Source organism: Mobula birostris, chromosome 10 (assembly GCF_030028105.1).
Source record: "Mobula birostris isolate sMobBir1 chromosome 10, sMobBir1.hap1, whole genome shotgun sequence".
NCBI lineage: Eukaryota > Metazoa > Chordata > Chondrichthyes > Myliobatiformes > Myliobatidae > Mobula > Mobula birostris.
This window is the reverse complement of record NC_092379.1, coordinates 73,037,276-73,055,607: the sequence shown is the minus strand read 5'-3', so window position 1 is coordinate 73,055,607 and position 18,332 is coordinate 73,037,276. Positions and strand designations below refer to the sequence as shown.

The 18,332-nt window shown below is 41.6% G+C and overlaps 2 protein-coding genes across 4 annotated transcripts in view; one reads left to right on the top strand and one right to left on the bottom strand.

Annotated features, from left to right (window-relative positions):
* The window catches only part of dnaaf6 (dynein axonemal assembly factor 6), a 79,223-nt gene extending 69,882 nt beyond the window's left edge, over window positions 1-9,341 (bottom strand). For both annotated transcript variants that reach the window (XM_072271244.1, XM_072271245.1), the window contains exons 1-2: window positions 9,292-9,341; window positions 6,705-6,821 (exon numbers count right to left, since the gene is read on the bottom strand). In XM_072271244.1, coding sequence (XP_072127345.1) covers window positions 6,705-6,794 — 90 coding nt within the window. In that variant the 5' untranslated portion in view covers window positions 6,795-6,821; window positions 9,292-9,341. The remainder of the gene's footprint in view (window positions 1-6,704; window positions 6,822-9,291) is intronic.
* Window positions 9,342-9,585: 244 nt separating this feature from the next.
* The window catches only part of nup62l (nucleoporin 62 like), a 31,503-nt gene continuing 22,756 nt past the window's right edge, over window positions 9,586-18,332 (top strand). Inside the window, exons 1-4 of one of the 2 annotated variants that reach the window (XM_072270463.1) lie at window positions 9,586-9,688; window positions 11,979-12,276; window positions 13,783-14,225; window positions 15,845-15,934. In XM_072270463.1, coding sequence (XP_072126564.1) covers window positions 11,987-12,276; window positions 13,783-14,225; window positions 15,845-15,934 — 823 coding nt within the window. In that variant the 5' untranslated portion in view covers window positions 9,586-9,688; window positions 11,979-11,986. Of the gene's footprint in view, window positions 9,689-9,895; window positions 11,775-11,978; window positions 12,277-13,782; window positions 14,226-15,844; window positions 15,935-18,332 lie in introns of those variants that run through there. The other variant, XM_072270464.1, reaches the window with a different exon arrangement.

Genomic DNA, 18,332 nt, shown 5'->3' with positions numbered 1-18,332 from the left:
ACATAACCTGTGACACAAACAAAAATGGACAAACAACCAATGTGCAAAAGACCACAAACTGTGCAAATACAAAAAAAAATACTAATAATATTATAATAATATTCCTAGGCAATTCTCTAAGCCCACTATAGTTCTGTATAGCCTTAAAACCGCTCTCTAATTTATTGATTCAGACAAAAATGGATATCAAATCAGAAACAACAAAATGAATTGTACCTTGACACACCTTCTATACATGGATGATTTGAAATTATACGCTCCTTCATCGGTAGAGATAAAGTAATTAATTTAAATAGTAGTCCAATCACAAACAAGAGAAAATCTGCAGATGCCTGGAAATCCTGGCAACACAGACAAAATGCTGGAGGAACTCAGCAGGCCAGGCAGCATCTATGGAAAAGAATATAGTCAACTTTTGGGCTGGGACCCTTCATGATGACTGGAGGAAAAGAGATGAGGAGTCAGAGTTACAAAGTGGGGGGGGGGAACAGTAGAACTATTTTCGAAAGATATAAACATGAACTTTGGACTAGATAAGTAGAGAACATTAAACATAAATAAATGTGCAATGGAGCTAACAGAATACAAAACAGAGCAGCAGGATACAATACAACCAATGGATGAATATGAAACATATAAGTGTCTGGGATATCAACAAGCAAAAAAAATAGATCATACTGTGATGAATGGAAAACGTTTGACAGAATTTACTTCAAGACTTAAGAAACAGAGCTCAACAGTAAAAATATAACAAAGGCAACAAACACTTGCACTCTACCCATATTAACACATTCTTTTGGCATAATACCTTGGTCTGAAACCGATCTGGAAAATAAGAACTGAAATGACAAATTTCAGAAAAGACTACGTACACTCGAACGCGTTTAGATGAACACTATCTGGGACAGAAGGGGGAAGAGGAATAAGACATTAAAAATTTCCACGTCAGATAAAACTTACGAAGATACGCTTTCATCAGTGAAAAAGGATTCAGCACTCCACACAAGAAATGCAATTCTGATAAAAAGTATACACTAGTAAACTTAAATGAGAGCACAAACCAGAAAAAATGAAGACATTAACACTAATGAAGAAAAAGTTAACCAATAGAAGAGCATGACCCTCCATGGAAGACATCCCCATGATTTGAGCAGAGTAGATATCGATAAGGAAGCATCAAACACCTGGTTTAGAGTTGGAGACCTCTGCCCAGAAACCGAAGGTTTCCTTATGACAATACAGGACCAGGTGGTTAACATAAATAAATGATCAAAAATACATAATAAAAGACCAACAAATTCAAGGTAATAAATGTAGATAATGCCAAGAGAAGCCAGAAACAATCCAACACATTACAGGATCCTGCAGCTGTTTAACCCAGTCTGATTACTTACACAGGCACAATCAAGTAGCAAGCATCATTCACCAAAATGATGCTTTAAAATACAAACTCATAAAAGGTACCATACCTTACTATAAATACAAGCCTGATCCAGTTTTACAATCAGAGTCCCACAAATTATATCACAACCGATCTGTTATTACAGATAGGACAATCCGTAATAACTCAGGATATAATAGTACGGGATACAAGAACAACTTACTTAATAGATATAGCCATTCCAAACACACATACCATACAGAAATCAATAATTTGAAAAACACCAGAAATATGCTGAATTAAAAGAGGAAATTGAAAGACTTTGGAACATGAACAGGGTATACATTGTCCTGATAATAATATCTACAATTGGCAACATCCTACAGCTACTACACAATAGCATTACACAATTAGGGCCACACAGCAATATCTTTGCAAATCCTCAGAAAGCCACAGTACTAAACACCACTAAAATAGTCCAAAAGGTCCTAGCGATTGAGAAATGAGTGTACTTGGCTGTGCCCACACCTCAGGTTTTACCAGCTTGAGCAGAAAATAATAATAATAATAATAAACATTGAGAACATGAGTTATAGACTCCTTAGAAGTTAGTCCATTGGTCGTGGAATCAGTTCAGTGTTCGGGTGAGTGAATTTATCTCCTCTGGTTCTAGAGCCTGATGGTTGAAGGTTAATTACTGTTCTTAAACTTGGTGGTGTTGGATTTGAGGTGGTAGCAGCAAGAAGGGAGCATCTTTGTGATGGTAGCAGCAAGAAGAGAGCATGGCCTGAATGGTGGGGGTCCTTGAAATGGATGCTGCTTCTCTGCAACAACGTTCCTTGTAAATGTGCTCAGTGGTGGGAAGGGCTTTATCTCTGATGGACTGGGCTGTATCCACTACTTTTTGTAGGATTTTCCACCCAAGGGCATTGGTGTTCCCGTACCAGGATGTGACGCATCCAGTCAGTATACTCTCCACCATGCATCTGTAGAAGTTTGTCAAAGTTTTAGTAACATGTCAAATCTGTGCAAACTTCTCAGAAAGTAGAGGCTCTGCTATGCCTTCTTTGTGGTAGTACTAGATCGTTGACAGATTCTCTGAAATAATAACACCAAGGAATTTAAATTTGTTAACTCTCTCCGATTCTGATAGCCTGATGAGGACGGGTTCATGGATCTCCAGTTTCCTCCCCCTGTAGTCAATGATCAGCTCTTTGGTTTTGCTGACATTGAGTGAGAGGCTCTTGTTGAGGCATCATCCAGCCAGATTTTCAATCTCCCTCCTATATACTGATTCGTCATCACCTTTGATTCGGCCTATGACAGTGGTGTCATCAGCAAACTTAGATATGACATTGGAGCTGTACTTAGCCTCTCAGTCATAATTACATAATGAGTAGGAGTCTATATCTGTAGGGGTGAAGCACACAGCCTGGTGGTGATTGTGGAGGAGATGTTGCAGCCAATCTGAATTGACTGGGGTCTGTTCGTGAGAAAATCGAGGATACAGATGCACAACAATGTATTGAGGCCTAGGTCTTGGAACTTATTGCTTAGTTTTGAGGTAATGATAGTGTTGAATGCAGAGCTATGGTCATTGAAGAGCATCCTGATGATAAAAACCATACTGACTCCTCCAATCAGATGTTACCTTTCCAGGTGATCATAAACTGCAATCCTAAAATATTCTTCAACAGTTTCCTTACTACTGATATATGACTCACTGCCTGCATTTTCCTGGCTTATCCATACTGCCCTTCTTGAAAATGGGAAGAACATGAGCTGCCCACCAATATTTTGGTAAGATGGTGCAAAATCCTCTGCCAAACTTTCACAGTCTCCTCCCTTATTTCTTTGCATTTAAAGTTTGTTGTCTTTTGCACATTGGTTGTTGGGTACAGTCTTTCATTGATCCTGTTCTGTTTCTTGGATTTACTGAATATTTATAGTGACATATGTGTACTTTAATAATAAATTGACTTTAAACTTTACTTCACATAACTCTCTCAAATACATTTCATCAGGCCCTGGAGATTTCTCCTTCTGAGTGTATATCATATATCCAACAACTTCTCTTTCCTGATATACACATCTAGAACAACAACATACACCTCCACAACAATGCATCTCCACTCTCTTCTCCCTGTGTGATGCAACGTATTTGTTAAGGACATCACATATATCCCCCAAAATCCTCAGAAAAAGAACAGGCTTCACAGAAGAATTTCCCTTTTGGTCCCTGAGGCATCCCTAGCTACCTTCTTGCTCCTAATACGTTTATAAAAGGTTTTGGTATTCTCTTCAGTCTGTTGATCAGGCCCTTTTCATGTCCCCTTTTTGCCCTCCTAACTGCTATCTTAAATCTCTCCTATATCCTCTGTAATCTCAAAAGACTGACTTAATAACAATTTCCATGCCTGATGTACAATACTTTCTTTTGTCTGATCAACCCTCAATTTGCTTTGTTAACCAAAGTTCGTTAATCTCACCACCTTTGCTTCTTACCCTTATGTTGATTTTGAACTCTTACTATTTCACTCTATTAGATGTTATTTTTCCCTCCAGCAGTAGTCCCCAGTCTACTTTAGCCAGGTCATGTCTTTCACAATAGAAGTCAGCCTTACCCTAACTTAAGACCTCAACTTGAGGTCCAGTCTTATACTTTTCCACAGCTGCCTTAAAGTTGAGTGAATTGTTACTGTCTTCAAAGGGTTCCTCCATAGACACTTGCCCATCCTCAGTCTCTGAATTAAAATTATATCGTTTCCTCCCTAGTAGGAGTCATAGAGAACTACAGCAGAGAAATAGGCCATTCAGCCCATCTAGTTCATGCCGAACTATTAATTTGTTTAATCTGATCGACCTGAACCTGGACCATAGCCTCCATACCCTCCAATCCATGCGTTTACCCAAACTTCTCCTAAACGCTGAAATCGAACTTGTGTTCACCACTTCCGCTGGCAACTCATTCCACACTCTCAGCACCCTCTGAGTGAAGAAGCTTCCCCTCATGTTCCTATTAAACATTTCAACCTTTCACTGTTAACCCTTGAGCCCTAGTTCTCGTCTCACCCAACCTCAATGGAAAAAGTCTGTTTATATTTACTATGTCTCTAACCCCCAAAATTTTATATACCCCTACCAAATCTTTCTTCATTCTATGCTGCAAGGAACGAAGTCCTAACCTATTCAATCTTTCCTTATAACTCATGTCCTTGAGTCCCAGCAATATCCTCATAAATTTTCTCTGTACTCTTTTAACCTTGTTTACATCTTTCCAGCAGGTAGGTGACCTAAACTGGACAGAATACTCCAAATTAGGCCTCAGCAACATCTTATACAACTTCAATATTCTGAATTCATGGCTTCACTTGCCAATCCTAGAGGACTTGCTCTCTCAGTACTGCCTTAATGCTCTTCCTGATCAGCAGTGCAACACCTCCTCCTCTTCTGGAAGAGCTCTGTCACACCTGAATATACTATACCTGGGATAATAGTGCTGCCAGTCCTGCCCTTCTCTCAGCCACATTCCCATGACTGCCACAATGTCATAATCCCATCTCTGCTACCTGCAATAGAGTAAATGCAGTTAAACTTACAGCCCTTCCTCTCCTGTCTGTTCTGCCTACTAGACTCATCTGCTCCATTTAGTACAGTATATATATCCTTCTCTCTCCCCTCCTACTACACTACCATATGGTTCACATCCACTTGTGTCATTAGCTTAAACCTGCTGAGTAGCACTGGCAAATCACGCTGACAAGATATTGCAGACCTTCCATTTGAGGTACCATAAGGTACCATTACAGGTTGTCCCTGCCCCAGAAGAAATTCCCATTACCCAAATTTCTGGATCCCTCCTTAGCCACACATTTAGCTGTCCTGTCTTTTTATTTCTAATCTCACAACCCTGTGGCAGACCCTGAGATTACTATCCTGGAGGTCCTGCTATTCAAATTTCTGTCTGACTCCCTAAAATCTATTTGCTATACCTTATTTCTCTCTCTATCTATGTGCTGACCCTCTCCTCTGAATGTGCTAATGCTCTCTATTTTGCTGATTCATTTTCCTAACACACATCTCCTACTTGGAAGTTATAAACTTTTTCCCCTTTGCTGAATGTGCAGGCTTTCTACCACCACACTCTCCCGAAGACATAAATTCTTTTTTCCCATCTGCTGAAGGTACAGATTCTCCCCAGTCTTCTCTTCTTAATGTACACTTTTTCCTCTTCCCCCCACTCTTGATTAACCTGAGTTCTTGAAACAAAACTAAACAGAAGAAGCTCAATCTGCAGCCTCTACCTTTCATTGTTTAAATCTGTATCTTCTGCTGTCTAAAGCCCACAGGTTTCTGATCCTTTTCTTGCCCACGTGATAAGAGTTTACTTAGATACTTTGTGTGGCTGGCACTGTGGCACTGCTATTAGAACTGCTGTCTTGCAGCAACACATATCCAAATTCATTTCTGACCTCAAGTGCTGTTTGTGTGGTGCTTGCATCTCCTCCCTATGACTGCGTGGGTTTCCTCCCTGCGGTCACTATAAATTGCCCTGGTCGTGTGGGTGGTGGAACCTGGAAGGCGTTGTGGGGAGAAGTTCGACAACATTGCCAAAACTTTGTAATCTTATTATAGTTACACTCCACATTCTATCATAACGTACACAGGGAGACAGGGAAACTAGACTAAGTGTTATTTAGGAAGTCTGAACAGAAGTTCTAGGAAATTATTTGAGTTGAGAAGCAATAATGCTAATAAAGATGTTACAGGAAGAACAACGGAAGTATCTCTAGATGTTAACATTGTGGCTTCAGGCCTAATCCTGACCTGACTATGGAGTCTAGGCAGGTACTGCAGTGTGATCTGAGATCTACTTTTCATGCAACAAGAGAGTCTGCAGGTTTTATTTATTACACTTGTAGGTATTACATGTCTCATATTTGTATTTCTTGAAATATTGAAGGGCCCAGTGAGACGAAATGTTAGATCTAATTAAAAGGGTTTTGGATTGAATGGCAATCCTCAAAAGCTTCAATTTTTGAGGTATGCAATGCGGTGTTTCATAATAACAAAAAATAAGAGATATCAAATTGGCATTACATACTTTCAAATGAATTATACACATTTCAGTGTGATTTATGGGGGCACAGGGGTCTTGTAAACTGTTAGATCATGGTTTCAAATCATATAATGTAAATATAAAGTTTGACAAACACCTGCCTTTTGAAAGGTGGAAACAAACTTCAAATTCTAAATTTTAAGAAAACATGGATCTTTGATATTTTGTCTACTAACCTGAGTTTCTGATACTATTGAAACTTACCTGTTCTTCCAGGTCTTCTTCCTCTTGTTCTGCAGGTGTAAGTAGATTTGACAAAGCTTGCAGTTGGTTAACAGAAAATGAGAAATCCATTCTGGTACCGTGTTGATCTTAATGTCCCTGTTTGGAGTACAAATACATATGAACATGAAAAATAAGAGCAGGAGTAGACCAGACTGCCACTCAGATCAGCTCCACCATTCAATAAGATTGGTTCTTGATTTCAGATCCTTCTTTCTGGTCATTCTACATAACCTTGATTTCCTTGCTGAGCAATAATCTATCAAACCTTGAATAGTTTAGCCCTCTTAGCTTTTTAATGTAAAAAATTCCAAAGATTTGAGATTGCCTGAAAGAAGAAATTCCTCCTAATTTCTATTTTAAATGACTAATAACATATTCTGAAACCAGATGCCCATATGTGGATCCCTTCAAGAAGAAAAACCCTTTCAGCATTGACCTTACATAATTCCCTCAGAATCTTCAATAAGACTCTTAGTCTTCTAAACTCCACTGAATCTAGGCTTTAACCCTTCCCTGAACTGCTTCCACGGTGCAAACATTCTTTCTTATTCAGTGTACGGAATATGTATTCTGCTTTATCATATTATAATCTTTAAACGATCTGCTATTATATCCCAAGGCTGAGCCATAGATTGGCAAGGAAAATGAAAAGACATAAATGTTTATTTCCAGAGGGAAATGTTTGAAAAGTAGAGCTGCTACATTTCATTAGGAGTGCGAGGAGATTTGATACTCATGAAAGACTCTCACAAATTTCTACGGATGTACCATGCGGAGCATTCTAACTGGTTGCATCACCAGCGGGTATGAAGGGGCCACTGCACAGGATCGGAAAAAGCTGCAGGAAGTTGTAAATTCAGCCAGCTCCATTATGGGCACCAGCATTGAGGCAATCTCCACAAAACAATGCCTCAAAAAGGCAGCATCCACGATTAAGGACCTCCATCACCCAACACATGCCGTTTTCTCATTGATAATATCAAGGAGGAGGTACAGGAGCCTGAAGACACACACTCCTTGTTTCAAGAACTGTTTCTTCCCCTCTGCCATCAGATTTCTGAATGAACAATGAAACCATGTACAGTACACTACCTCACTATTTTTTGCTCTACTTACAAATTAAAATTTATTTTCAGTATATATATCTTATTGTAATTTATAGTTTTTTAATTATGTATTGCATTGTACTGTTGATGCAAAACAACAAATTTAGTGACATAAGTCGGTGATGTCAAACCTGGTTATGATTCTGCCTCACAGTGACAGACACCTGAATTTAATCTTGACCTCAGGTATTGCCTGTGTGGCATTTGCATGTTCTCGCCTGTGACCATGTGAGATTTACTCAAGGTGCTCCAGTTCCCCCCCCAAATCCCAAAGACATGCAAGTTGGTAGGTTTAGTGGCCATGTAAATTGCCCCTAAAATATGGGTGAATGGTAGATACTTGAAAGTTGCTAGAATGTAGGGAGAATGGGATTAATATAGGATTAGTGTAAAACGATGGTTGGTAGTTAGTGTGGAATAGACTTTTTTTGCTGTATCTCTCTATAACTTTATAAATGCAAACATGTATCAAAGTCACATTCCAGTCCCAATGTTATAAAAGAGAATGCAGAGACAAAAGAGAAGAAGCAGAGATTTATATTGACATAAGAAATTTAAGCATATACATCTGAGGAAAGGATAGAAATGCTGAAGTGGAGATCTTTATATCTCATCAAATATATCCTCAGATATTTTCTTATGAACTGTTTTGACAGGGTAATTGCAGAAAAAATGTTTCCATATGTGGAAAGGAGTATTACTTGAGGCCAACAATATAAGATGGTCATCAATAAGCCAACAGGAAATTCAGAAGAAATTTGTATCCACCATAGAGTAGTGTAAACGTGGATGAAAATCAAAAAATGCAGATGCTGTGAATCTGAAACAAAATTATAAAATATTGGAAACACTCAGCAGGTCAGGCCGCATTTTTTCATGGTATGAGCTCTTGACTCTTTTATCTCTCCACAGATGCTGCCAGACCCACTGAGTGTTTCCAGCATTTTCTGTTTTTCAGTGAGAATGTAAAGCTGTAAATTTAAGGGGAGCCGGGACGAGCATATGAGAAAGAAGAAGATAGTGGGTTATGTCATAGAAACAGACCAGTAAGGATATGGTGAAGCACACGTGGAGCATAATCACTGGGACTAATTTCCTTGCTCGGTATTGTATGTAATTATATTGTCTTAATTCCAGATTATTTATCTATAGTTTATAGTTTAGGCACTTCAATAGATTCCGCTTCATCTGTAGCTCTTCACTTCTCCTGCTCTCCCCTGACCAATTCTACATCTCCTAATACCTCTCTTCTCCTTGCCCGAGCTCCTCCAACGTTCACCTCTCTCATCTCCCTCACATCCCTGACCCTTCCCTCCAATCTCCCGCCGCCCTTTCCCCGGTTCACCCACCACTCCTGGATCATCCACTCCGGTACCCACTTCCTCCTGCCCCTCATCCTCCTCTCCCTTCCTCGCCCTCTCTCCTCCCTCCCCTCAGCCTCAGCCGCACATCACCCTCACCCTCTCCAGGCTCCTTAACTCGCCTCGCTCAGCGCAGTCTCCATGACAACAGTAAACAAGCGAGCAGCGGGAGGATGTTGACAGACAGTTGAAGCACCCAATCGTGTACTGGAATCTCGGCACATTTAACCAATAGTGAGCACCTCTATCTGCGACGTTCCACGTCTGGGCTGTGCCCACCCCGGCCGAAAATAACCATGCCTTCCGCTGGGCCGAGAGAAATACTAACATTCGTTGTAATAATAATCATGAAATTCCTCAAATGTTACAGGCCACGACATTTAAAATGACCTGAAATATACCCAGGCGCTCATCGGGGCTGCCCTCTGGGACTTTGCGTCGCGCGCTGACGCATGGCAGTAGGACCCGGATGGAAGGAGGCGAACAGAAGCTCGAGGTGAATGGAGGGAGCGCCTCAAGGAGGAGGAAGCGCCAGGGTGGAGGGGACTGAGTCCCTGGTCTTTCGGGGGTGTGGGGGGCAGTTGCTGGAGAAATGAGGCCTTGGTTCGGTAGGACGAGCCAAGTTGGAAGGAGGGGGAGGGGAGGCCAGGCCTGACCCAGATCCGGATCCGGGGTTGATGCGAAGGAGCCATCCGGTCTCTGGGACGTTTGATGTGGGGTGGTACATCGATATTTAAAACGATTTTCCTGTCCAATCTGTCCATCCTGACGTTAAATATATATATATACCCGGCGTCTCTGCTACCACAGATCCCTGGGGTAGATCTAAATACAGAACTGGTTCTTCAGGCATCGAGCGAAGCTTCAATATAGGTGGTGACGGGAGGGAGAGCACTAGTCACAGTTTGGTTACCTGCATATTCTCACTTCTTCCTTATATTTCCTCTCCTACATGGAATATTATATTTCCTTTTGATATGACAGACCTTTCCAGCCTATCAGAATCTTGCTGTCTCACGGAGAGCAGTTCTTTCCCCCCATTAATTTTCCCTTTAATCTACTCTCTTCATATTCCCATCAGTGCTGCCCACATATTATGGGGAAATTTTACAGTGGCATATTAACCTGCACACCATTTAGATGTGGAAGGAAACCCATATCAAAATTGGGAGAATGTGCCGACTTCAGACAGACAGCACCAGAAATGAGGATTGTACACAGGTTGTAGGGATGGTGATTCAGCAGTTCAGCTATGTCGTGAAATGATCTTCAAATGATAAGGTACTCCAAACAATTATTCTTTCTTGGAACGGCCATATACTGTGTCCTGTGCTCCCAGTGTATATCGATGAGTCCTGACGTAGATTGGGAGACCACTTTACTGAGCACCTATGCTCCATCTGCCAGAAAAAGTGGGATCTCCCAGTGGCCACCCACCCATTTCAATTCTACTTCCCATTCCGATATGTCAGTATGTGTCCTCCTCTACTGCTGCAATGAGACCACACTCAGGTTGGAGGAGCAGCACCTTGTACAGCAGCAGTAGCCTTCAACCTGATGGTATGAATGTCGATTTCTTGAACTTCTGCTAACGCTCACCCCTTCACCCTCACCATTTCCCATTTCCATTTCCCTTTGTCACCTTTGCTCCTTACCTGCCCATCACCTTCCTCTGGTGCTCCTTGACCTTTCCTTTTTTCCATGGTCTTCTACCCTGTCCTATCAGATTCCCCCTTCTCCAGCCCTTTATCTTCTTCACCAATCAACTTCCCATCTCTTTACTTTTACCGCCCCCTCTACCAGTTTCACCTATCACCTGCCACCTTGTACTTCTTCCTCCCCTCCTCCCACCTTCTTATTCTGACTTCTCACCTTTTATTTTCCAGTCCTGATGAAGGGTCTCGGACTGAAACATCAGCTGCTTACTCTTTTCCATAGATGCTGCCTTGCCTCCTGAGTTCCTCCAGCATCTTGTGTGTTTTGCTTGGCTCTCCAGCATCTGCAGATTTTCCCATTTGAATTATATTTTCTCTCTTATTTCATATTCCCACCAAAAATGATTCTGAATCTTTATGTCTAAACCAAGATTGTTTCAGATTAATACATTAAACTCGTATTTTTCCTCTTTTCACATTTGGATCTCTTTCCAAGTAGATCAGATTGAATCGCAGTCACTGGTAACCACATCATAAAGTAATATAATAAACAGATTTTTTGGCCCACTGAGACAGCATGTGGCCATCAACCACCTATATATATTAATCCCAATTTTAGTCTTGCATTTCCCATCAAGCCTCTCTGGAATCTCCACTCACCCAAACAGTAGGGCAATTTCTAGTCACTGATTAGTCTGCACATCTTTGGAGGAAACTAGAGCACCCAGAAAAGAAATCAAATAGGCACAGGAAGAGCATGCAAATTCTACATTGACTGCACCCATAGTTGCTATTAAACCAGGGACAATGGAGTTATGAGGCAGCAAGTTAACAAGCTGTGGCACCCACTGAAATGACTGTCAGTTCAGAACTAGAGGTGAAGAAGTGGAGGCCATGCAGAATCCAATGTGGACCACCAATTGTGAAGTGAGTATCAGGATGAAATGCATTGTAGAGGAAAGAGAGGTCGGCTTTGGTTGGAAAGAAATAGTGGTTTTTGTTGTTGAGGCTTGTGGAGAACATCTGAGATTTGGCACGTGAGCATTGTGTATAAGGGTACTTCCTGTTCTCTCATTTCAAAAGTGCAAAGAAGGTAACTATCTGTTCCGGATTTCATTGCTTTATCTTCAGGTTTCAAAATGACCTTTAATTTCACAAACCCATCTGGAAGCTTCACATTTGCAACACAGAAGACCACTGCGGGTGGCACAGGTGGATTTTCTTTCGGCACCAATGCAGGAGGTGCTCAAGGAGGCTTCGGCTTTTCAACAGCTCAGCAGTCAGCAGCCACTGCAGCTGCCACCACCTCGGCCCCAAATGCCAATATGTTCTCATTCGCTACGCCAACTGCAGGGGCAACTTCATCCACTGGTTTTAGCTTTCCAGCACAACCAGCAGCAACCACCACGGCTGGAAACTTCTTACTCGGGTATGTTACACTATTGGACATTGCATCAATCTTCAGTGTACTCAGAACTAAAAAACAGAGATGCTGAAGGAACTCAATCATTCAGGCAGCATCTTTGAAAAGGGAAACCAGTCAATGTTTGGGGTCAGGAACCCTTTCTCAGAACTAGGGGAGAGTGGATGTGTGTCAGTTTTGAATGCAGAGTTGGTGGGGGGGTTTATTATTGTGATATGACGAGAGAGCAATTCAGTGTTCATTTTAGGAGGTTGCAACGTGCTCAGAAAAATAAGACATTATTCCTCTAGTTTGCACTGGGCCTCACTGTGGCTGTGGAAGAGGCTGCAAGTAGACAGGTCAGAGTGGGATTGGGAATTCCAGCATAGAGAAGACCATGTTGTGAACACTGAATGCAGTACAGTAGATTGAGAAAAGTGCAGAAGAATCACATTCACCTGGAATGGTTTCTTTGGAAAGAAAAACGGTGTTGCATTACCTCTGGTTATGAGGGAAGGAGCCATGGGGTGAATTGCCTTCCTCATGGTCAGCCCTCTCTTTTCAGGAATCCTCATCGTGTTGTTTGTCAAGCATTTCATTCCTTTCCAGAGTTCTGCTTTAAAATAGAATTCTCCCCCCTTACAACTCTTCCCCCAGTTCTGAGGAAGGGGTCCTGACCTGAACTGGTATCTCATTCCACAGGCTCTACTTAACCAACTGCATTTTTGCAGCATTTTCTGTTCTTGTTTCAAGATTTGAGCGCCTGCAGTTGTACTCATTTTGAGTATTCTCTGGTCTCTCATATATGCTACTAATGGGAAATAGAGTCAGATAAGGGTGTGGATGCAGAGATAGCCTGGGCATAAGTTGAATTCAGGGAGATGGAGCAGGAGGGGTTGAATGTGGGGGAACAAGATAGATTGTCTGGCTGATGATATCTTCAAAGGGTTGCGCCACTCAGCTTATTTACTGTTATTGCATTGATTTTGTAATACATCTGGCAGGGTGTGGATTGGTCCAGTTGTAATGCTCCCTAGCTGTATACGTTTAAGCTCGTCAACTGTGAGTAAATTATTAACATTTTTGTCTGGGTCTGAAGTTCATTTTAAAGTTGCACTCTGTAGACTTAAGCTCAATAACTCAAGCTGATCTCTTGTGCACTAGTACTCTGAATGTGATGCTATTTTGGATGAGACATGGGGTAAACCTTCTGAGATCTACAGGTACACTCATACCTGGACAGTTCTAGACGGCTAAGACTTGTGAGCCAAGGTGCTGGTAGCCAGTGCAGAGGAAATGATCTCGCGGTACTTTTCAAAGAGCAACATTGTTTTCATCAGTGTACTGGTCATTATTTATCCCTTGGATGCTAACATCATTTAAATTTTGATAGTCATCAAATTTCTACCATAGATTGACGCTCTCATTTCCTATATTACAACAGTTTGTTGAGTGATGTCCTTTGGAAATTTGTGTGGTCATGTGAAGTAAACATGCAAACGTTCCTTATCTAAACTTGTGTTTTCTCCACAGAATGAATAAAACAAATTTATCATTTGGCATTGCAACAACGCAGCCAGCCTCTGGCTTCTTTGGTTGCACACCATCCACGAGTGCTGCAGTTGCAGCCACCTCTACCTGCACTGCCACCACCTCTGCCTTCTCGCTATCCTCCGGACCGACTTCCCAGAACCTGGCTCCAACCGGCTTCAATTTTGGCACCGTCTCAGCTCAGCCAGCTACTGTGGGATTTGGTGCTGCTGCTTGCTCCACAGCCACGGCCCAGACAACAGCTTCCACTGGATTTGGATTTGCCACTGCTCCAGCTGCTTCAACCCAAACAACGACAGCAGGGGGATTTGGCTTTGCAACCAACACAACCCCAGCACTCGGTGGGTTCAGGTTTGGAACTCCAGCAAATACTACGGCAGCCCCTAAGCCAGCAGCGCCAGTCTCTCTTGGAGCACCTGCAGCAGGTGGGTATTATTTCAATAAGTGTACATGAATCCTTATCAAAAAGACCATCAGAGCTTGCAGTGGGATCTGTACCAACTAGAGAAATGGGCTGCAAAATGGCAGATGGAATGTAATGCGGACAAGTGCGAGGTGTTGCGCTTCAGTAGGACCGACCGGGGTAGGTCTTATACAGTGAACGGTAGGGCTCTGAAAAGTCCTATAGAACAAAGGGATCTGAGAATACAGATCAATAATTCATTGAAACTGGCGTCACAGGTAGATCGGGTCATAAAGGAAGCTTTTGGCACATTGGCCTTCATGAAGTATTGAGTACAGGATATGAGATGTTACGTTGAAATTGATGACACTGATGTGGCCTAATTTGGAGTATTGTGTTAAGATTTAGTCACCTACCTACAGGAAAGATGTAAGCAAGGTAGAAAGAGTACAGAGGAAATTTACAAGGATGTGGCCGGGAATGGATGAACTCTTAAGGAAAGATTGAAGAGGTGAGGACTTTATTCTTTGGAATGTAGAAAACTGAGGGGAGATTTGATATGGGTATACAAAATTATGAGACGTATAGATTGGATAAATGTAAGCAGGCTTTTTCCACCGAGGTTGGGTGGGACTAATACGCGATTTCATGTGTTAAGGGTGAAAGGTGAAAAGTTTAAGGAGAACCTGAGTGGAAACTCTCGATCAGTGTTGTGAGAATGTGGAATGAGCTGTCAGATCACATGGTGCATACGAACTCGATTTCAGTATGTAAGAGAAGTTTGTATGGGTATTTTGATAGAAGAGGTATGGAGGGCTATGGTCTGGTCCAGGTTGATGGGACTAGGCAGTTTAAATGGTTCTGCACAGATGGGTGGAAGGGCCTGTTTCTCTGTGTTGTTTCTATGACTATGGTATGATAGACCACAAGAGGCACTTCTAGCTGGCCCCTTCACAGTTGTTATGGATGAATGGGGTGTGTATTGCCCTGGCCATCTTAAACACTATTCAGAATCCACTGTTATTTTTCACTTTTTATATCAAGACATACCAATGCTTATTGAGCATTCATCACCTGGTTCTGCTCTGATACATATTTCATTTCCAGATTTATACCCACAATGCTACTTTCGGTGATACATAAAGATCCTCACTAATTGGTAATTGCACGCCTGATCACTTGACTTTCTGTTTCCTATCCCAGCTTTGCTTTGTAAACTGACCCACTTCCACTCTTCCCTCCCCAAATGCAGTTGATACGTGAAATGATGCATGGTTGTTATTCCTAGTGTTTGCTTGGTCCTGTTGAAGCACAATACAGTAAGAATTGAATGTTTGATTATTCAGGAATCCCATTGCTTTAACACTGTTACCTTTGCCCTCTTTAAGCTCACCAGGTTCATGGGGAAAATTATGACACTATCGTACTGTATAATTTATTTTAAAAGACAAATCTGTTCAGAAAATATCAGAGTCCAGCATTACCACAGTCTTGAGGATGATGAATTATTGGCATTTTATTCTACAGTGAAAAGTTTGTTCTTTTAGGGAGGGTCATCCCATTCTAGAGATGTACACTACAGTGTGGTTTTGCTGTGTAATAATTGTCACAGGCTCCCTCTGTTTTTCCTTCATCTTTCAGGTTTTTCTTTTGGTACATCTCCAGCTGTATCAAGTGCTGCCACATCAGCTTCTACTGCACAGAGTCTTACTTTTGGTGCAAAGCCAGCAGGTGAGCGGAGTCCAATGTAGTGGTTATCTGTTAACACAGTGAGAGGAATCTAGGCCTCTGTCGTTAAAAATGCTAAGGTTGTTAAAGAGCATTGATATGCAAAAATTCATACTGCAAGAGCTACATTTACGGGAGATAACCAGTTGTCATGGATTGAGAAAAGTCAGAAGTTCATCAGTATCTTAGTATGGATATGGTTAATCAATACAAACTGTGACTTAGTTGACAAACTGAAACATAGAAGTCATTAATCCAATTACCATGGAGACTAAACAAGATTGAAGGTGCTGGACCGGAGCAACAAACAATTTGTTGAGGTCTTCAGTGGAGGAGCATCTTTGAGGGTGGTGTGGTGTGGGAGGAATTGTCCAAAACCCATTGCTGCCGGATAGAAGAACTTGGGCACACAAGAGCATTTTTTTCCCATTTTAAATACCAATATGATGAAAAAGGCTGTTTACTGTTGCTGATTTGAGGGACCTGTGCTTGCAAGATGTTTTCCAATTGTGTTCCCTACCCTTTGATGTCATGAACAAAATCTTTCATAATTGACAGATTAGATTAAATAAAACCCTTTGTTGTTACAAGGATGGGGAAACTTGTGAACTGAGTAGCAGAGTAATAAAATAGGCTTTTTGTCCCAGCACATGTGACTGTTCAGCCCATCTATACTAAGTTCATTTGCCCGCATTAGGTTTGCATCCTGCCGTTCCTTGCCTATTGGGCTGTCTTTCCAAATGCCTCTTAAAAGTTGTTTCTATCTGACTTCACCACCTCTTCTGGCAGCAAATTCCATTCTGTGTAATGGAGTAATTTTCCTCTCACTTTTCATTTAAGTCTCCCCCTTTCTCCAAAACCAACTCTATTCAAATTCCTAGACTAGTATTCAGCAACTAGTGCTATTTCATTTGGGTGTTTGTAGTGGATACTTGGTCTAGCCCAAAATCAAATTTAACCATGGGCCTTAGGTTTGGGCAAGCTTTGGGTGTTTTCTGACCCTCAACTGGGTCAACCCTCATCCCTGTGTCCTTGGGTCCAGATTCAGGAATGTACTTTCATTTGCTTGGGTTTTAAGCAAAGGCACCTTGTAAGGCATGAAAATGCCCAATGCAGGCCTCTCAAGGTCTGAGTTGACGTTTCTCCCCCCTCCCCCCCCCGCCCCATTAAGCAAAGGAATCAAAGGAATTTCTCCTTTACTTTCCTCGGCCCCTTTATCTCTTCCTTGAAGATACTTTTAGAGTATGATAACAGGCCCTTCTGTGCTGACCAATTATCCTACTAACCCATACATCTTTGGAATGTGGGAGGAAATGAGAGCACCCGGAGGAAATTCACGTGAACTCCTTATATACAGCAGTGGAATTGAACCTGGGTCCCTGCCACTCTAATAACATTACACTAACCGCTACAGTACCATGCTGCCCAGATCTATTTAAATCTATTTTCAGTTTGCTGTTGTTTACTTGAACTAGTGTCTTATTAGATGTTCTTTTCAAATCTCATTAATGCTCTTGTGGAACACCTGGGTAATGCTGCTTTAAAGCTATATATATAAACATAAGTCTGCATATGTTGGTAGGAAAACCCCTGTGGTGAATGATGTACTGATGAAAATCAAAATTATACCTCTATCTCAAGGTGTGGTTTAACCAGTAAATATCAATGATTACTGCTTAAGTTCATTCATTATGTGCTGTGTTGCAAGACGTAGACGATTATGATCATTCCATGACTATGATTGTTCTTGGCACATTTTTCCACAGAGGTGGTTTGCCATTACTACCGTCTGGGCAGTGTCTTTACAGGACGGGTGACCCCAGCCGTTATCAATACTCTTTAGACGTTGACTTGTGATATGCACTGGCTGCTCATTCAACCACCCACCACCTCCTCCCATGGCTTCACATGACCCTGACTGGGGTGGGGCTAAGCTTGTACCACACCTTGCCCAAGGCCAAGGTGTAGCCTGCAGGCTAGCAGAGGAAAGGAGCGTCTTATACCTACTTTGGTAGACACATATCTCCAGCCTGCCACCCTCACCACTTAAACCTGACATTAAATTTTGGGTAATTTTTAAATCAGGACTTGGTCACCTTACTGCAAAGTTTATTTCCTCAACTGCTGTTTCCCATCCTAGTGATTGACTTGTAATTTGCCTATCTCACATCAAAACCCACTGATAAGACCAACAAAATGTACTCTCTCTTCCCTTCTAATTAACATTTTGGTATGATAACTTTCAAGAAGTCTGTCTAGTATTGATGTGCATCTTTGGTATTCTTGTAGGTTTTGCTTCTAGACTACATTCACAGATGCTAACTTACTGTTTGGTCTAGGCGGGTAACTTATGTGACAAAAATAGAAAATGCTGGAAAAACTCAGCAATTCTGAAATAACT